Source organism: Mustela putorius, unplaced genomic scaffold (genome assembly GCF_011764305.1).
Source record: "Mustela putorius furo isolate JIRA1106 unplaced genomic scaffold, ASM1176430v1.1 tig00003896_pilon_pilon_pilon, whole genome shotgun sequence".
Classification (NCBI taxonomy): Eukaryota; Metazoa; Chordata; class Mammalia; order Carnivora; family Mustelidae; genus Mustela; species Mustela putorius.
In genome coordinates, this window is record NW_025422045.1 from 13,330,704 (window position 1) to 13,346,297 (window position 15,594).

At 52.7% G+C, this 15,594-nt stretch overlaps 2 protein-coding genes across 8 annotated transcripts; one reads left to right on the forward strand and one right to left on the reverse strand.

Moving 5' to 3' along the window:
* Window positions 1-649: 649 nt before the first annotated feature.
* Window positions 650-2,592, reverse strand: TPPP2 (tubulin polymerization promoting protein family member 2). 3 transcript variants are annotated; one of them, XM_004758550.2, is made up of 4 exons: window positions 2,492-2,592; window positions 2,054-2,295; window positions 1,664-1,817; window positions 650-934 (listed from the first exon to the last, which is right to left on the reverse strand). In XM_004758550.2, the coding sequence occupies exons 2-4, from the start codon at window positions 2,224-2,226 to the stop codon at window positions 746-748; spliced, it is 516 nt and encodes a 171-aa protein (XP_004758607.1). In that variant the 5' UTR covers window positions 2,227-2,295; window positions 2,492-2,592; the 3' UTR covers window positions 650-745. The 3 variants fall into 3 exon arrangements, with proteins under 3 accessions (XP_004758607.1, XP_004758608.1, XP_004758609.1); XM_004758551.1 differs by having other exon boundaries at window positions 2,502-2,582; XM_004758552.3 differs by lacking the exon at window positions 2,492-2,592 and adding an exon at window positions 2,404-2,481.
* A 4,002-nt stretch (window positions 2,593-6,594) lies between these two features.
* Window positions 6,595-15,309, forward strand: NDRG2 (NDRG family member 2). Of its 5 annotated transcripts, none has more exons than XM_004758548.3 (17): window positions 6,595-6,708; window positions 8,309-8,371; window positions 9,073-9,153; window positions 9,538-9,579; window positions 9,966-10,071; window positions 10,298-10,418; window positions 10,604-10,666; window positions 11,634-11,694; window positions 11,921-12,007; window positions 12,152-12,208; window positions 12,381-12,484; window positions 12,922-12,966; window positions 13,222-13,273; window positions 13,507-13,554; window positions 13,822-13,857; window positions 14,015-14,066; window positions 14,319-15,309. In XM_004758548.3, the coding sequence occupies exons 3-17, from the start codon at window positions 9,079-9,081 to the stop codon at window positions 14,483-14,485; spliced, it is 1,116 nt and encodes a 371-aa protein (XP_004758605.1). In that variant the 5' UTR covers window positions 6,595-6,708; window positions 8,309-8,371; window positions 9,073-9,078; the 3' UTR covers window positions 14,486-15,309. The 5 variants fall into 5 exon arrangements, with proteins under 5 accessions (XP_004758605.1, XP_004758604.1, XP_004758606.1 ...); XM_004758547.3 differs by lacking the exon at window positions 6,595-6,708 and adding an exon at window positions 7,272-7,373; XM_013059438.2 differs by lacking the exon at window positions 6,595-6,708 and adding an exon at window positions 8,182-8,206.
* Window positions 15,310-15,594: the final 285 nt, after the last annotated feature.

A 15,594-nucleotide genomic window follows, 5' to 3' on the forward strand; every position in this document is an offset into this window, starting at 1 on the left:
AATAAAAATATAAAAACACATCCAAATCAGTTCTGATTTCATTCCTTTTTCCTCAGCACACCAGAACTCCTACTCTTGGAGTCCTGGAGGTCACCCACTTCTGGTTGTCTTCCTGGGTTACCCTTAGCAGTGAGTGGGATCTTCTGTTCCACTGTGATGGAGGTTGGGTAAAACTTAGTTCTGGGTCGGTTGTTAAAAATAGATTCTCTCATCCCCCTAGCTCAAACACACTTGTAAAAGTAATCAACCTGGTAAGTTCTTGGCCCATTTTAGCTAGTTTCTATTTCTCCAACAAAATCTGGACTACAACAGATGAGAAAGGTAGAGGGACAGGGAAGAGTCTGGCTGGTGGTGTCAGATCAGGAACTGCTGATTTGGAGATAAGGACAGGGGATACCAGTGACGTATGAAAGCAAAGGCACACATATTTTTTGCCGCCACATCTGGTTTGTCTTTTACCTCCAAATATATTCCTCACCTCTGATCTTAGAAGCAGTTGTTGAAGGGAATGCTAACTTCTGGCTGGGAGGCATTAGGCTAAGTGGAGAAAGGGGTGCAGAACTGGAAACCCTGACTTCTTGGGCGTTCTCTTCTCTCTGCATTGATAGGCCCATCTATCTGTCATCCTGATGGAAGACAAAACTCATTGGCTGCTGCACACACGGATATTTATTGTTCCCTAGGGTCCTTGGTGTTTAAGATGCTGGGTTGAGGACAGATTGACCCTAGTTGTTGAGGCTACTTCTTATTTGCTGGTCTTCTTGTCATAGGTGCCAGCACCCTTGTAGCCACTCACATAGCCTGAGTTGTTAGTTGTCTCTTCCCGTCCTGCGATGCCTTTGCCCTTGCCACTCTCGTCAAAGCGCTCCTTGTGGGTGCCCGTGTATTTGCTGGTGTCCGTCAGCCGGCTCACCCCACCTACTGTTGTTGCTTTCTGCAAGCCAGAGGAGAACGGGTCTGATCCCTCTCTTTCCCTTTGATGTCACACCCCTTCTCTGAAGACGGTCTCTGATTCTGCTAGTACTCATCACTGTTCTACCTTTGGGATAGGGCTGCTTTCTCCAGGGCCCAGATGCAGCCAGGGGTGAGAACTGTGACAAGAGCCATCCACTCAGGAGAGTGGAGGAGTTCGGTGTATGGGAACCCATGTGGGTTTGTGTGGATTTTTCTATTTTCAAGGGAGTTATTGTGACCAGGCTGCAGCCAGAGGACATCAACCCCAGATCCAATATGCAAGGTTCCTCCTATTGGGAGGGCCCTATTTGAAACCCAGAGTAGAGGGAACTTAAAAGAGAGAGGGGACAAATAGGGAACAGATGGTGGGTGAGAGGCAGGAGGTCAGAGGTTACAGGTTGGGATCAAGTAGCAAGTCCTCTGCACTAAGCATTCCCCCAAAGCTGTCTGGACACTTGGGAATGAGTCTAAATTTTACTATTAAAATAGATGTGGACCCTATCTGGGCCACAAGTTCCTCATCTCTAAACTAGTAGATGATCTCTAAAGTCTGTTCCAATACCAGCAGGGCACCAGAGGCTTCCTGCCTTGTCTCCCTACAGTATTACTAATGGTAGAGGTGAGGGACATTGGAAGGTGGGTTGGGAGGCAGGAGTAGCAGGGATCTAAGGAATAGGGTCAAGGGTCAGGGATGAAGCATGTCACTCACAGTAACACCAGTGGTAGCTGGATCCTTGCCTTCCATGAGTTTAAAAATGCTCTCCAGAGCTTCATCTGGTTTCTTGTCCTTGAATCGTTTCTGGCCCAGTTCCTTCATTGCCTCCTGGAACTGTTGAAATGTGATGGTTCGGGCATTCTTGGCCCTGGTCAGTCAGACAGAAACCCAGAACCTCTGGAACATGAAGTCATCATTTTCCAAGGTCCAACCCTCCCCTTATTCGAATTGGCCTCTTGACACTGAATGTCCTGAGGACAGGGCCAAGGACTTAGTAGGTGCTCAGTAGACCGATTACGCATGTTTTATCCCATGGACTCTTCCATGTCCCACTGCCTTGTTGGTTCTACTCACCACCCCTACTTCCCATCTCTGGCCCCTTACTTGACTTTGCTGAATACGATGTCCACATCAGTGGAGGTGACTGTCTTGCCATCCATGATGCCACAGTCTTTGCATAGTTTAGAGAAGTTTTTGTTGTTTATTTCAGTGCCATTGCTCGATGATTCTCCGAAGACAGCAAACCGCTGGAATGTTCTCCCTGCTTCTGATGCCATGATCAACTGGAGGTGGGGGAGGAGAGTAGGGGGGGAGACTTGGGGGTGAAGGAGGAGGGGATGAGAGGACTGAGGAGTAATAAGGATGGGGGTTAAGATAAAATCAGGATCAGTGATAGGAACAAAGTCCCTCTTCCCTGTCCCTCTCTTTCCCCATCCCCCTCACTCATATCCCACCTACTGTTCCAGCACTAGGGGTACTAGTGTGGCTCCTACGTCCTGAATAATCACCACTACCACCCACTTCCCCACCACTTTTTTGCACCTAAGAGTACCCGGATGGTGTCTGACCCTTCCCAGCCTTTATTTATGTGTGTGCAGGTATGTGGGAGCTGGCTGACTGGAGAGACTGTGTGGCAATGGGGAAACAGACAGGGGAGGGGAGGGAAGTTTCTATGACCTCAGCAGTGTTTATGTGACATCATCCCCAGAGACAACCCTAGTCTTGGTAGAGGGGTCTTTTCATTTCCCCACTTTGCTTGTTACATTGAGCAAGCTGCCAACCTTCTGATCTCTCCAGCTGATCAAGCTCTTCCTAATCATTCCAGCCCAGCCTGACCCAGTCTTCTGGGTCCTGGTCAAGTTGGTTTATACTCTGCCCCAAAGAGCTGAGAGGAGCCCAGGGAAGGGGTAATGAAAACAGGTTGGCATAAGTCCAACAGTGCCCTCCTTTTTAGTCTCAAGCCCAAGATAGTGACCGACATGGAGAATCCCAGTGGCTTTGGCAGACCGACCTCAATAAGAACTTTAAATGGCTTCCAGTGTTGGGCCTGACATAGAAAGAGCACAGGCCTTGGAGTATGACAGATCTGGGTGGGTCGAGGTGAGGGTGAGTGAGGGTGAGTCTCAGACTTCGAAAATCTTCCAGATAAGTTTCTGTGCAGGTCAGGGATTTCTCTTCAACCTGTTCTCTGGCTAGAAGCCATATAGATGGATGAACTTTAGGAATTCTAAAACAGAGCAACTGGGTTGGTGACTTACCTCCCCTTCCCTTCTATTTAGTCACCAATTTCCGTGAATGTCACTTCCTTGTCTAACAAATCCTCTCTTTGCATTCCTATGGCTCCCACATTTAGTCAAGTTCTTGTTATCTCCTATCTGGTTGATTTCCCTGGCTTCTAAAGGAACTCTCTCCTAGGGGCACCTGGGTGGCTGAGTCAGTTGAGTTGATTAACTCTTGATATCAGGTCAGGTCCTGATCTCAGAGTTGTGGGATTAAGCCTGCCTGTGGTTGTGCCCCTCACACTGTGGGGAGTCTGCTGAAGATTCTCTCTCCCTCTGCTCCTCTCCGCCCCTAAAATAAATAAATCTTTCAAAGAAAGAATGAACGAAAGAGAATCTCTCTCCTAAATGCAATGCCCCCCCCATAATTCATCTTTATCACTCACCCATCAGAATAATTTTCACAAAACTATTTTTTATCCATTAATCCTGCTCAAGAACACTCTAAGGATCTCCAGTGCCAAGACTCTGTGCCTGTCATTCAAGGACTCTCATGCTAGGGTCACACTTTTACCAAACAACACCCATCTCTCATCAGTGTTATTCATCTGGGACCACATGGCTTGACAGGCTACCTCAGTGGCAAGAGCATGGCCTTGGAGTGGAATAAATCTGGGTGGGGATTTGAGTTCTGGTTTTGTCATTTACAGCACTAGTTGGTTGACCTTGGGCAAGAGACTAAAGCTTCTGTTAGAGAAATCTCTGAGCCTCATTGAGTTCCTCACCCGTACTGTGAAGACAATAATAGTACTGTAGGATAATATATAGGAAGTATCTTGCACATCGTAGTTAATATTCAGTTCTTCAAAGTAACTTGTGTATTTCTGCCCTCAAGTTTTCCCTCATGCTTTCTTTCTTCCTGAATACAATGTTCCTCTCTCCCACTCAGATATACTGTGGTTGTATTCCTCATGGGGTGGTACACCATGGGAACAAAACCCTTTTCCTCCTCTGAATTGTACCAAGATAATGGTTCCTAGCCTGTAGGCTGTAGTCTCCTGGGGAAAGGATTTCTGAATTATTGCAAGGACCCCTCAAATCTATATGTACACAGAACACTGATCATCAACTGAAAAAATAATATGCCTTGCACACATAGATATTACTATATACATAGGTGTTATCATGATTAGAATTCTATACAAACTGGGGTGTCTAGCTGGTTTGGTTAGTAGAGTATGTGACTCTTGAGCTTGAGGTTTAAGTTCGAGCCTCACTTTAGATGTAGAGATGACTTAAAAATAAAAATCTTTAAAAAAAAGAATTCTCTACAAACTACAAAAAAATTTTCTACAAACTCATTTAAAAGTATTGCTGAATTCATGGTTTGTCTCCATCAGAGGATACTAAAACCGTCAAGTGGGAATGAAAATCTCTGATCTCCCTCTTGAGAAGGGTGGGAAATGATTGCCATAGGATTTATTGCCTAAACAATTAATCTTGTAAAAGCATCATTTTTCTTTTTTTTTTTTTTAAAGATTTTATTTATTTATTTGTCAGAGAGAGAGAGAGGGAGAGCGAGCAAGCACAGGCAGACAGAATGGCAGGCAGAGGCAGAGGGAGAAGCAGGCTCCCCGCCGAGCAAGGAGCCCGATAAGGGACTCGATCCCAGGACGCCGGGACCATGACCCGAGCCGAAGGCAGCCGCCCAACCAACTGAGCCACCCAGGCGTCCCAAAGCATCATTTTTCTTAACATTTCCCATATTTATTACTTCTCCCACCTACTCCACCATAAACTTCTAGAGAGGTCATGTATGACTACTTGTCACAATTCTCAGAATTACATGCATACACTGGCTTGCGCACAGTAGTTACTTAAAACTGTCGCTTCACTGAAGGTATAGTTTGAAGCTGCTTCTGGCCCAAGGGCAGGAAGTGAGAGAGAGATTACCCTGGTTGGGCCACTTAAGAGCTGAGCTGTCCTGGGACCTGCCCTGGTGGAGAAGAACCCTACCTTAGGGCTTCTGCCTCATTTTTGCCTCTGGGAGTCTGAGACCCCTAGGCGGCTGAAGCAAACAGATCCCAGTGGAAATTTCCCACCTCCGACCCGCCACACGCCCCTGCGTAGGCCCCTTATCAGGTTCCCCCTGAGTCATCCTGACCCAGAGACGAATTTAGATGCTGGAACCTCCAGGTCCTTCCCTCCCCCACTCCAAGTAAGACTACTTTAGACACATCTGAGATTGTGGCAGGGAAGGCAGAGGATCTTGCTCTGGGCATTCTTTCTTCGCCAGCTCCAGGAGGGCTGTTGAGCTCTCTCTCCTGTCCTACACAGCTTTATTTACGATCCCAATGCCAGCAAGCTTTTCCTTGTCCAGGAGAGTGTTAATCTGGCGTCCAGAGGGGAGCGGGGACTAGGCAAGCTGCCAGGGTGCCCAGCTTCTGGGCCAGTTTCTGAGGGAAACAGTTATGAAGAGAGTGGGGGAAGGGAACAGAGGAAAACTTCCGTGCTCCAAACTGGGAGAAGGTATGGGGGTCCTTTAGATGTGAGGTTGTTGAAAGCCCGGTTTGATCCTGACCAGTTCTCCTACTTTGGGTCACCTCCTCCCTCTTGGCCCCTCCTTCTTTCTAATAGACCCTGCCAAGTGGGGATGAAAGGGGCATTGATGTTCCTTGGAGGGGAGGGGGGTGTGGGTGGGAAGGGTGGTGGTGGTGGGGGGTGGTTCCCAGGCAGGAGGAGGAGGGCAATTTGGGGGTCTTGGGGGGGCAGTCTGTGCTGGTGTTGCGGTTGGCAGCTCCAATTCCATTCGCCATTGTTCCCAACTGGCCAGCCGCCCAGCCCCCGAAATGGTAACCAGGCCGAAGGAAGATGGAGTGGGGACCCTGGCAGGGAGGGGGCGCTGGAAGGGTGCAGGTGGGGAGAAATTCAATCTGGTTTCCTCGTGCTTAAGACAACTTCGGAACCCTACGCAATCCCCCCCACCCCACCCCCCGCCCCCAACTATTCCATTCCAAGTGGCCTTCCTCTAGGGCCACAGGGAGGGTGCATCTACTGTTGGGGGAGGACAGGGTGAGTGAGGAGGCTAGGACGGCAAACCCACCCCAGGCCCTGGAGGGACACGCAGCAGTCCCCGAGAAACCACTGCCTGGGCCCTGAGATTCAGCCGGGCCGAGCTGGTCTCACCCTCCTTCTCTGGGCCGGACTAGGAGGGGTTAGCGCCGAAGCCACAGGGTCTCTTGGGTTCCAGCCCGGGACACAGCGTCCTCCCCAAGCCCCCACTCCACCCCCGCAGAGTTAACTCCGCCCCCTGCGCCTGTTTACCCTAGAGTCAGAGCCCCTGGGGGTCCCTGGCCCCTCCTCCGCCCCCCCTTGGGGCCTTGACCCGGGAGTCCCCGTTGGCCATCCTCTCCCCCCCTCCTGCGCTCTCCCTCTATTTATAGCGGCCCCCCGCATTCCCCGCCCCCCCCTCCCCGCCTTGTTTTCCAACTTCTCAGGGAGCAGCGGAGAGCAGGCGTCTGGACGCAGCAGAGAGAGGAGGTACCAACACCCTGGGCACCCCGAAGTTGAAACTCCTGCACCCCCGACGGCCCTCCACCCCTGCCCCGCTCTTTTGGTGCTGGCACACCTGCCCCTCCCAGGCGGCGAGACCCTCGCCTCCTCAGCGGCTATCCCCGCCCACCTCCTCCTTCCTTAACCTAGCTTGTGTTTACCCGCAAGCCGAGTCGGAATCATGGGGTGCCAGCACCCTGGGTTTGCCTCCCTACTACCCGTCCCCACTACTGAGTCTGGGGGCGAAGGAAAGAACCACAGTGCGATAGGCAGATCCAGGTCACGGGTGGGGGCGGTGTTGAGGGCCGGCATGGGGATCCCCTGCAGGACTCAGGGATCCCCGCACACCCCACTACCGCCCGGTTGCCGGGGTATGTGGTGGGGAGCGCGAGCTGAGCGTGGAGGCACCCAGAGCAGTTTCCTTCCTTGGAGTACCCCTCGGGCCCCCAGCACAGCCCCTCCCTGAGTGGCAGACAGCCTGGGGCGGGGTAAAAGGGGGGGCGTGTTTACTGGGGGTCTGGGGCGGATCTGCAGGGAGCTGTCGGCCCGTGGGCGGGCTGGGGCGGGCCGGGGGCGGGTCTGTGGGGAGTCCAAGCCGGGCGGGCAGGAGAGTCAAAGGCAAGTGAAGGTGGAAGCGGCCGCGGCGGCAGCAGGTAGGGGGAGGGGCGGGCGAGGGGCCGCTGGGCCTGGATGGCGCCAGCCGGGCCGGTGGGCGGTTGGATCCCAATCTCTCGGAGCTGACCGCTGGCTGGCACAGGCCCACAAGGAGGGGGCGCTGGGCTGCGGCGCACAAAGGCGGAGGCTCCGCGAGCGGCAGGGCGTGTTTGGGGCGTGCGCGAGGTTGTGTCCAGGGTCCAGGGTGCTCCTCGCCGGCCGCGCGGGGGTGTTGGTCCCCACGCGGACGGACAGCGTTGGGACTTGTAGGGAGAGGTCCCCGGTGCTGGGCCCGGTCGATCTCGCCGGTCCTACTCATCTCTTCCCAGCTGGCGCTCGGCCCTTGCGGGTCGTCGGGGAGGCTGGGAGGAGATTGTGGAACCGCCCTCCCTCCCCTTCTCCGCTCGCGGGACCCACACCGAGACCGGGAGGAGGAGAGACGCGAAGGAACGGGGCTTTTTAAATGCTGTTTTTAAATGTTTAACTGGGAAACAGTCGTGCTCAGCTATCCTCATCTCACTCGAGAGCTGTCAAAAATCTTGAGGATCCCCTAGTCCCCACTTCTAGTTTGCAAATAGGAAATTGAAGCCAAGGGAAGTAACTGATTGGGCCAAGGTCACACCCTTAGCAGCAAAGCCCGGACTAGAATCCAGAGGTTCCGACACAAGCCACGCTCTTTCCTCCACATCAGCACTTCCTTCTCTCCTCCCCCAGCCTGGACTGATGATACCTGCTCTCCATGTTGCCCCGCAGGCCCCTCCAGCCAGTATTGATTCTAGCTGAAGCCTAGAGAAGATGTGTTCATTGGACTCAGGCGTACAGATTAGGGAGGGTTAGTGACCCACGTAGTCTAGATCTTGGCTGAGGCTTTCTGTCTCTAAAAGACCCAGCGTCTGTCTCCCATGTCATTCACCTCATTGCCTTGTTTTCTCAGACCCTGGAGCCAGGAGGAGAACCCTGACCCCTAACCCCACTGCATCGAGCCAATAGGAGCCCAGTAAGTGACCCCACCCCCAGGCTGCAGGCTCCTAACTGCCATCTGCACAGGTGTTCTGCTCCTCACCACCCCACTAATGTTGAATGTATGTATGCTAAGACAGTCTTAGGAGGAAGGGAAGGAAGCATTGGGTCAGTTGGACACGGTGCCCCTTGTTCTTTTTGTTTCCCTCTCCCCTTCTTGGTCATGATACTTGGGTCATTTTTAGCCCCTTTCCCTCTGAGCTGCTGACCTTGAGGCTTAGTTGAAGGTCACAGTTAATTATGAACTTTCACTGTTCTGTCCGACGGTATCTTTGGAGTACCCAGTCACTGAGCCACAAGTTTCATCCCTCCCTAACTCTGGGAGTGTGGGGTGGCCCCTGAATACAGCCTGGAAATCCAGAGTTGGACTCCTGCCCCACCCTAGTATTTCCATCCAGGCCAGAGGAGGGGGTTTCTGGGGTGTAGGTGTTGAGGGCCAGCTGTGGATGGCCAGTTGGAAGAGAAGTGGTATCCTGAGACCTCTGCCACCAGCCCTCCTTCCCAGCTGCCTGGATGTGGAGCTGGGGGGCAGGAAAGGCTGTGTGTGTGTCCTGAGGTGGTCAGCTCTGGGGCCTTCTGTACCCCGCATTGCCCTGGGTGGAGAGACGAAGCCAGGTGCTTGAGATGGGCGGGTGTGGAGGCCACCTCCCCAGTCGTGGTGTTTCCTCGTCCTGCCAGGCCACCATGGCGGAGCTGCAGGAGGTGCAGATCACTGAGGAGAAGCCGCTGTTGCCGGGGCAGACGCCTGAGATGGCCAAGGTTATTAGAGACCCCTGACTGGAAGGCCCAAATTCCAGACCTGCAGGCATCCCCATCACCTCCTGCCTTCCCAAACCCATAATCTCATTCTAACCCACAGCCCTGTTTTCTCCACCTGTAGCCATGTCTCTCCCCCACAGACCACAAGGGGAGTCCAGGCCTTTGTCCTGTCACTACACTAACCTTCATCCTCTCCATGTCTCTTTTTGTCATCTCTTTTGTCTTTTGTCTCTGTTGGTCTCTTTGCGAACCTTTCTTCTGTGTTTGTCTCTCCATCTGTGACTCTACATGGCTACATGGCTGTGTGTCTCTGTGTCTATCTGTTTGTGTGTGTGTGTGTGTGTGTGTTTGTGTGTGTGTATGTATGTATGTGTGTCTCTCCAGGAGGCTGAGTTAGCTGCCCGAATCCTCCTGGACCAGGGACAGGTAACAGCTTGGGGCAGTCCCAGGGTGGTAGGAGGGGTTCTCCTTTTTCCCAGCAAGGAGAGGGCTGCTACCAGGCTCTTTCTCCTCTCTCTGCTCCCTTTCCTTCCCTTTCAATCCTTGCCCCTCCCCACCTCTCCTTCTCAGAATTGCTTGGTGCTCTCCCATCCTTTATGATTCTTTTCCATCCTCAGAATCATTTTCTGCTGTTTTATTTGCCTGCACCAAATTCTTGCTGACCCTATTTCTAATTCTTTGTTTCTGTCTTCTCTCTTTGCCCCTCCCCACCCCAACTCCCCGACTTTTATGGGACTTTTGTGGGCACCCTTCTCCTGCCTCTTTTTCCTCTCAGCCTAACTTCTCCCTGATGGTGACCTGTTTTTCTGCAGACTCACTCCGTGGAGACCCCTTATGGCTCTGTCACTTTTACTGTCTATGGGACCCCCAAACCCAAACGCCCAGCGATACTCACCTACCATGATGTGGGACTCAACTGTAAGGACCTGAGCTTCCCCTCCCGCTCCTTTCTGGGACGAGGCTGGTGGGAAGGGTAAAACCCCAAGGGAGGGGAAGGTCAGCATTGGCAGGAAGGGAGCCATGTGGTATATCAAGGGGCGAGTTCTGTCCTGGCCTGACTATGGCATAAAAAAGGGTGGGTTCTGACTTGGGGATGCTTTTCCCTGGCTGATTCTACTGTCGGGGTGGTGGGGATTCTGTTTAGATAAATCTTGCTTCCAGCCGCTGTTTCAATTCGGGGATATGCAGGAAATCATACAGAACTTCGTGCGGGTTCACGTGGATGCCCCTGGAATGGAAGAGGGGGCTCCTGTGTTCCCTTTGGGGTGAGACTTAGCTCCCTCCCTCCTCACGATGCTTGGAGGCACAGGGCAGGGGTGAGGAAGAGTGGACCAGGGGAGGAGGAATGGGGGGACAGTGGAGGCTCCGGGAAAGGGTGAGTGGGGCACCCTGAGGTGTAGGCACTGGGGGCAGCTTCTTGGTGTTTTCTTAACGTTCTTTTCTTCCCCAGATATCAGTACCCATCTCTGGACCAGCTTGCAGACATGATCCCTTGTATCCTGCAGTACTTAAAGTGAGAGGCCTGGGAACCCCTCAAAACCAGAGTTTTCTGCCCAGCACAAGGGGGCCCTTAGAAGTCCTATGTCCACCAGGGTTCCTGGGCAGGTTGTAGTCTCTGGCCTAGATAGATCCTTCCTCCTCTGTGCCTCCACCTGACTGTTGAGAAGAGGAGGGATAGGTTTGGAAATGGACTTGAGTCAGCAATGTGGTCCTGACGGAGAGAAGCAGGAAGAGGAAGCGGCTCTGCGTGGCTCTGCCTCAGGCTGAGGAGGGGCTTCTCAGATCTGGAAGGTAGAGAGGAAGAGGAGGGGTGACAGAAGCCCAAGAAGCCAGATAGACTTGTCTCTTTTCCTCCCACTTCCCCTCCTCCAGACACACACCTGGTGCCTGGAAGCCCTGGGTGTGAGGGAGAGTGGGAGAAGGAAGGGAGAGCCTGGTGAGCCTCTGGAGAGCCGTGGTGGTACGCACGCGGCGTGCTGACGACTCCCCGGGCTCTGGCCCCTGGCTCAGCTTTTCCTGGGCACCCGAGCTCTGGGCAGCTCGGGTTCACCTTTTGCTTTCTTTCCCCCATTCTCCCTATTGTTCACCAAAGTTATGTCTTTTTTCCCCCCATCTTGCTTCAAGTTCCCTTTTCCTGGTCCCTCACGAGGAACCAGGAACTAAACCAGAACAAGTTGAACTAGCTCCTGAGAATTAAAAATGGACACAGAGCTCTGTAGGAGAAGTGTCTGGTTGGCTGGTGGATGGGTGTTACTCTTCAAGATACTAGCTCCCCAAGAGACAGCTGAAGTAGATTTCAGGGACCTTCGCTGGCTACCAGTGTCAGTGGTTAGCTCCTTGGCACCTTCCTTTTTTCACACCCCTCCAGGGAAGGTTGCGTTCTGTCCTTTGCGCATGTGGCCTTGGGAGGGAGGTGACGAGTTTGAAGGGCCAAACTTTAGGACACCAGGGCTGGTGAGAGATACGTTTCTCTTTCACAGTTTCTCCACAATAATTGGAGTTGGTGTTGGAGCTGGAGCCTATATCCTGTCACGATACGCTGTAAGAAATTAAAACCAAACCAAACCAAACCAGACAAGGGAAAGGCAGGTGTAAGGCCCATGGAAGACTGAGTAGAATATTGTTTGCTAGTGTGTGTTTGCGGGGAGGACTTGGGTATAAGGGTGGGGAACAGGGCCCATGGGAGCCTAAAACTGGCTGGAGCTCAGTGGGAAGGGAGTAAGGCCCTGCCCAGTCTCTGATTTCCCTTCTTTCTGCTACTTCTCAGCTTACCCACCCAGATACGGTCGAGGGTCTTGTCCTCATCAACATTGATCCCAATGCCAAGGGTTGGATGGACTGGGCAGCCCACAAGGTTTGGAGGGGCCTGTGTGTTGAGGTCCAGGGTGGGAGGGCCCTCTTGGGAAGGGGAGCGGAGCAGGAAAGACGTGTGACTTTTTAGCCTGGGTCCCTTCTCCTCATAGTATTCTGAGCTTGCTCACCTGCCCTTTCCTCATAGCTAACAGGTCTTACCTCTTCCATTCCGGAGATGATCCTTGGACATCTTTTCAGCCAGGTAAGTGGTTGTGGAAGATGGAAGAAGCGGAGGGGACTGACAGGGGCTTGAATGCTTGGAGCAACTTCTTTAGATGGGATAGGATCTGGAGAAGAAAGAAGGCTTGCTTCTTCTCATCCCGTAACTGGTGACGTCTCTTCTCAACCCTCTTTCTCCCTTTTCTTTCCTTCAGGAGGAGCTCTCTGGAAATTCTGAGTTAGTACAAAAGTACAGAAATATCATTACACATGCACCCAACCTGGAGAACATTGAACTTTACTGGAACAGCTACAACAAGTGAGTGTGTGGTGTGTGTGTGTGCGCACGGGGGAGCAAGGTAGAAGCAGCAGCCGCGGGTCACAGGTGGGAGGAGGACAGGGAGATTGGGGAATCACAGGGAGGAGCAATCACAGGGAGGGCAGGGTCTGGCGCACAACTGGGGCAGCTGTGGGCCAGACCCCATGGGATGAATTGTAAGGAGCTGTCCCCCTTTTTCTTGTTTACTTCCCTTGGGTTTTTGGGTTCCCAGAAGAGAGATGATTCCTCTGCCTTCACTGCCCTCTAGCCAGGGACTTGGGTTCCAAGTGGCCGCCGGGATTTGAGGCCTGCGGCCACTTTCCCCTTTGGTTCCCACTTTCAGTTATTAATAGTTGACTATAATTTTTGGAAGGAAGACAGCTTCCTCAGTGAAGGAACTGCCTAAAATTTCTGCTCTTCTTTGAACCCCTTTCTAGTCGCCGAGACCTGAACCTTGAGCGTGGAGGTGCTGTCACCTTCAAGTAAGACTTTAAGAGTAAAGCTTTGTCTCTCTCCCTGGAGAGAGTGTTTTAACAGGGAATTTTCTTGTCACCTCCCACCCTATCCTAGGAAGCAAATTCCACCTTCTAGTCTTACCCTTTTGGGTTGTCTTGGAAGGGTTAGTGGGGTTCAGAAGACTGTTTCCTCTTTGGAGCCGAACAATTTCCAGCTGCTCTTGTGGGAGGCAGGGGAGGGAATCGTGGAGGCTTACTTTCTCCCCGACACTATGCCTCTAGGTGCCCTGTGATGCTGGTGGTAGGAGATCAAGCACCCCATGAAGATGCAGTGGTCAGTAGAGAATTTTGGGGTGGGCAAGGGAGGGTTGGAGTCCTTGGCCGGTGGTCAGAGGGGTATCTTGCCAAGAGGCTCTGTTTGGAACTGGGAGAGCGACTGTGGGGCCCAAGAACGAAATGGGGATGGGGCTGATGGGGAAGGAACTGTGATCTGGGTCCCTGGGTCCCTTGGATGGGAGAGGCCGCAGGGCGTATAACGCTATTCATTCAGCTTCCTGCTTACACTAGGTGGAGTGTAACTCAAAGCTGGACCCCACCCAGACCTCTTTTCTCAAGGTCAGTGACCCTACTCCAGGTGCTACCTGACTCCTGGCCCCGCCTGACTCCTGACCCCCTGTCTGGAAACATAGATGCTCTCTAGGTTCAGCTTCTAGGCCTTCAAGGTTCCGCACAGGAGCAGGCAGGGTGGATAAAGACCACAAACCCTCGGGGCCTGGAGTGGGGAAGCTAGGGAAGAGAGATCCTTTCCTACCTCTTGGCATGGCTGCTTGTATTTATGTGTGTATCACTTCTTCTGTATGGCTGTCTCCATCTCCTGACCAGATGGCCGACTCTGGAGGTCAGCCCCAGCTGACCCAGGTGAGTACCACTGACCTCTATGAGACGGGATGTTAGCGGCACTGAACTATACTCTTTGCCACTCACCCCACCCCCAATCCGCCATGGTCTTGGGCTCCATCTTGGCTTCGAACCTCATCTCACTGTCTGTCCCCCTCTGCTCATCTTATTTCCACAGCCAGGCAAGCTGACCGAGGCCTTCAAGTACTTCCTGCAAGGCATGGGCTACAGTGAGTATGGGGGTCAGAGGCTATCGTGAGAGCAAGAGATTGCTCCACAGGAAGAGGGATGGGCACTGAGTGGGAGGAACCATTTCAGGCTAGTTCTGAACCTTACCACCGTCTGCCAAATCATGGACCCCTTCCTCCCCCACCGGCATCCCCATTTGTCACTCTCATCCCCACCCAAGTACCCCTCCCGGAGTCGCCAGCCTCTCTTTCCCACCTCCTTTCTGCCTGCCACTTACGCTTCTGTCTCCACAGTGGCCTCATCCTGCATGACTCGCCTGTCACGATCACGCACAGCCTCCCTGACCAGTGCGGCGTCCATTGATGGCAACCGGTCCCGTTCTCGCACCCTCTCCCAGAGCAGCGAGTCTGGGACTCTCCCTTCAGGGCCCCCGGGGCATACCATGGAGGTCTCCTGTTAAATGACCTTTGTTGCCCTGGTGTACGACCCAGACCTCACCTCCCCCAGCACTAACCTGGGAGGTGCATAGGGCACTGGGCCAGAGTAAGGAAAGATGGGCAGATCATGTGGAAAGATGATCTTGATCTTTGATTGCTACCCTAACCTTGACCTCTAACCTGTGATTCCCCTCAGATCCTGGGAGAGATGTCCTAATATCTCTTAGGGACCCAGACCCCAAAATTATCCCTCTCCCTCATTTTGATGTTAAGGTGGAGAGGGCATGTGTTCCCTCTCCCTAATCTAGGTGTCCATAGATAAGGGATAAGAGGTGGTTGTAGTTGCCCCATGGTGCCTCCATCACACTCTCCCTACTTATCCCTTTGCAAGAGTAGGGGACTTGAGGCTGGGACTCCATTCACCAAAGCTGATATGGCTTTTCATTAACACTTCAGATCTCTGAAGAGTATGGGCCTAAATGAATGTGTGTCAGAGGAGGCTTACTGGTGGGTTAGTGGTCCTCAGGATGAGATAGAAACATCTGGTCTGTGAAATGGAAGTTGGAATGGGAAGTGGTGGGCAATGAACAAGTATGAGGGAAGGATTGGAGCTGGGGCAATAGGAAGGGGCCTGGGGCCATTGGCTGCACTAACTTTGGTAGCTGTCTAGACAGTGTGTGTCTAGAGTGGGAGGGGGAGGGAGCTAAGCTGGGGCAGGGCTGCTTGGGGCTTGGCATAGGGGTGGGAAGGGCTATCTTGGGGATCGGCTCACACTGTGTTATGTGTGGAAGGGTGCCCTCCTGTGTCCCACGACTTCTGCTGTAACAATAAACTGTAGAGGAACTGAGTGCCATTCTTTGTCTGAGTATGCCTGCATCATGCCCCTTCTCTCCAACCTACCGCCCAACTCACATTCTCTTCTCAGATAGGGCCTGGCTCCCTGTCCCTATGTGACTACAGAGTCAAGGGCCCCTAGTTCAATAGGATGGTATTGCCCTTGACATTGATAGTATTTCCAAGTTTTGGGAAGACAGGAGCTTCTTAGGTCTTACGAGACTTCCTTATTGGTTGTAGATCCTTGAGAAATGCCATAGGATGTCAGAGATGTCACTGACATCATGATCTTAAGAAG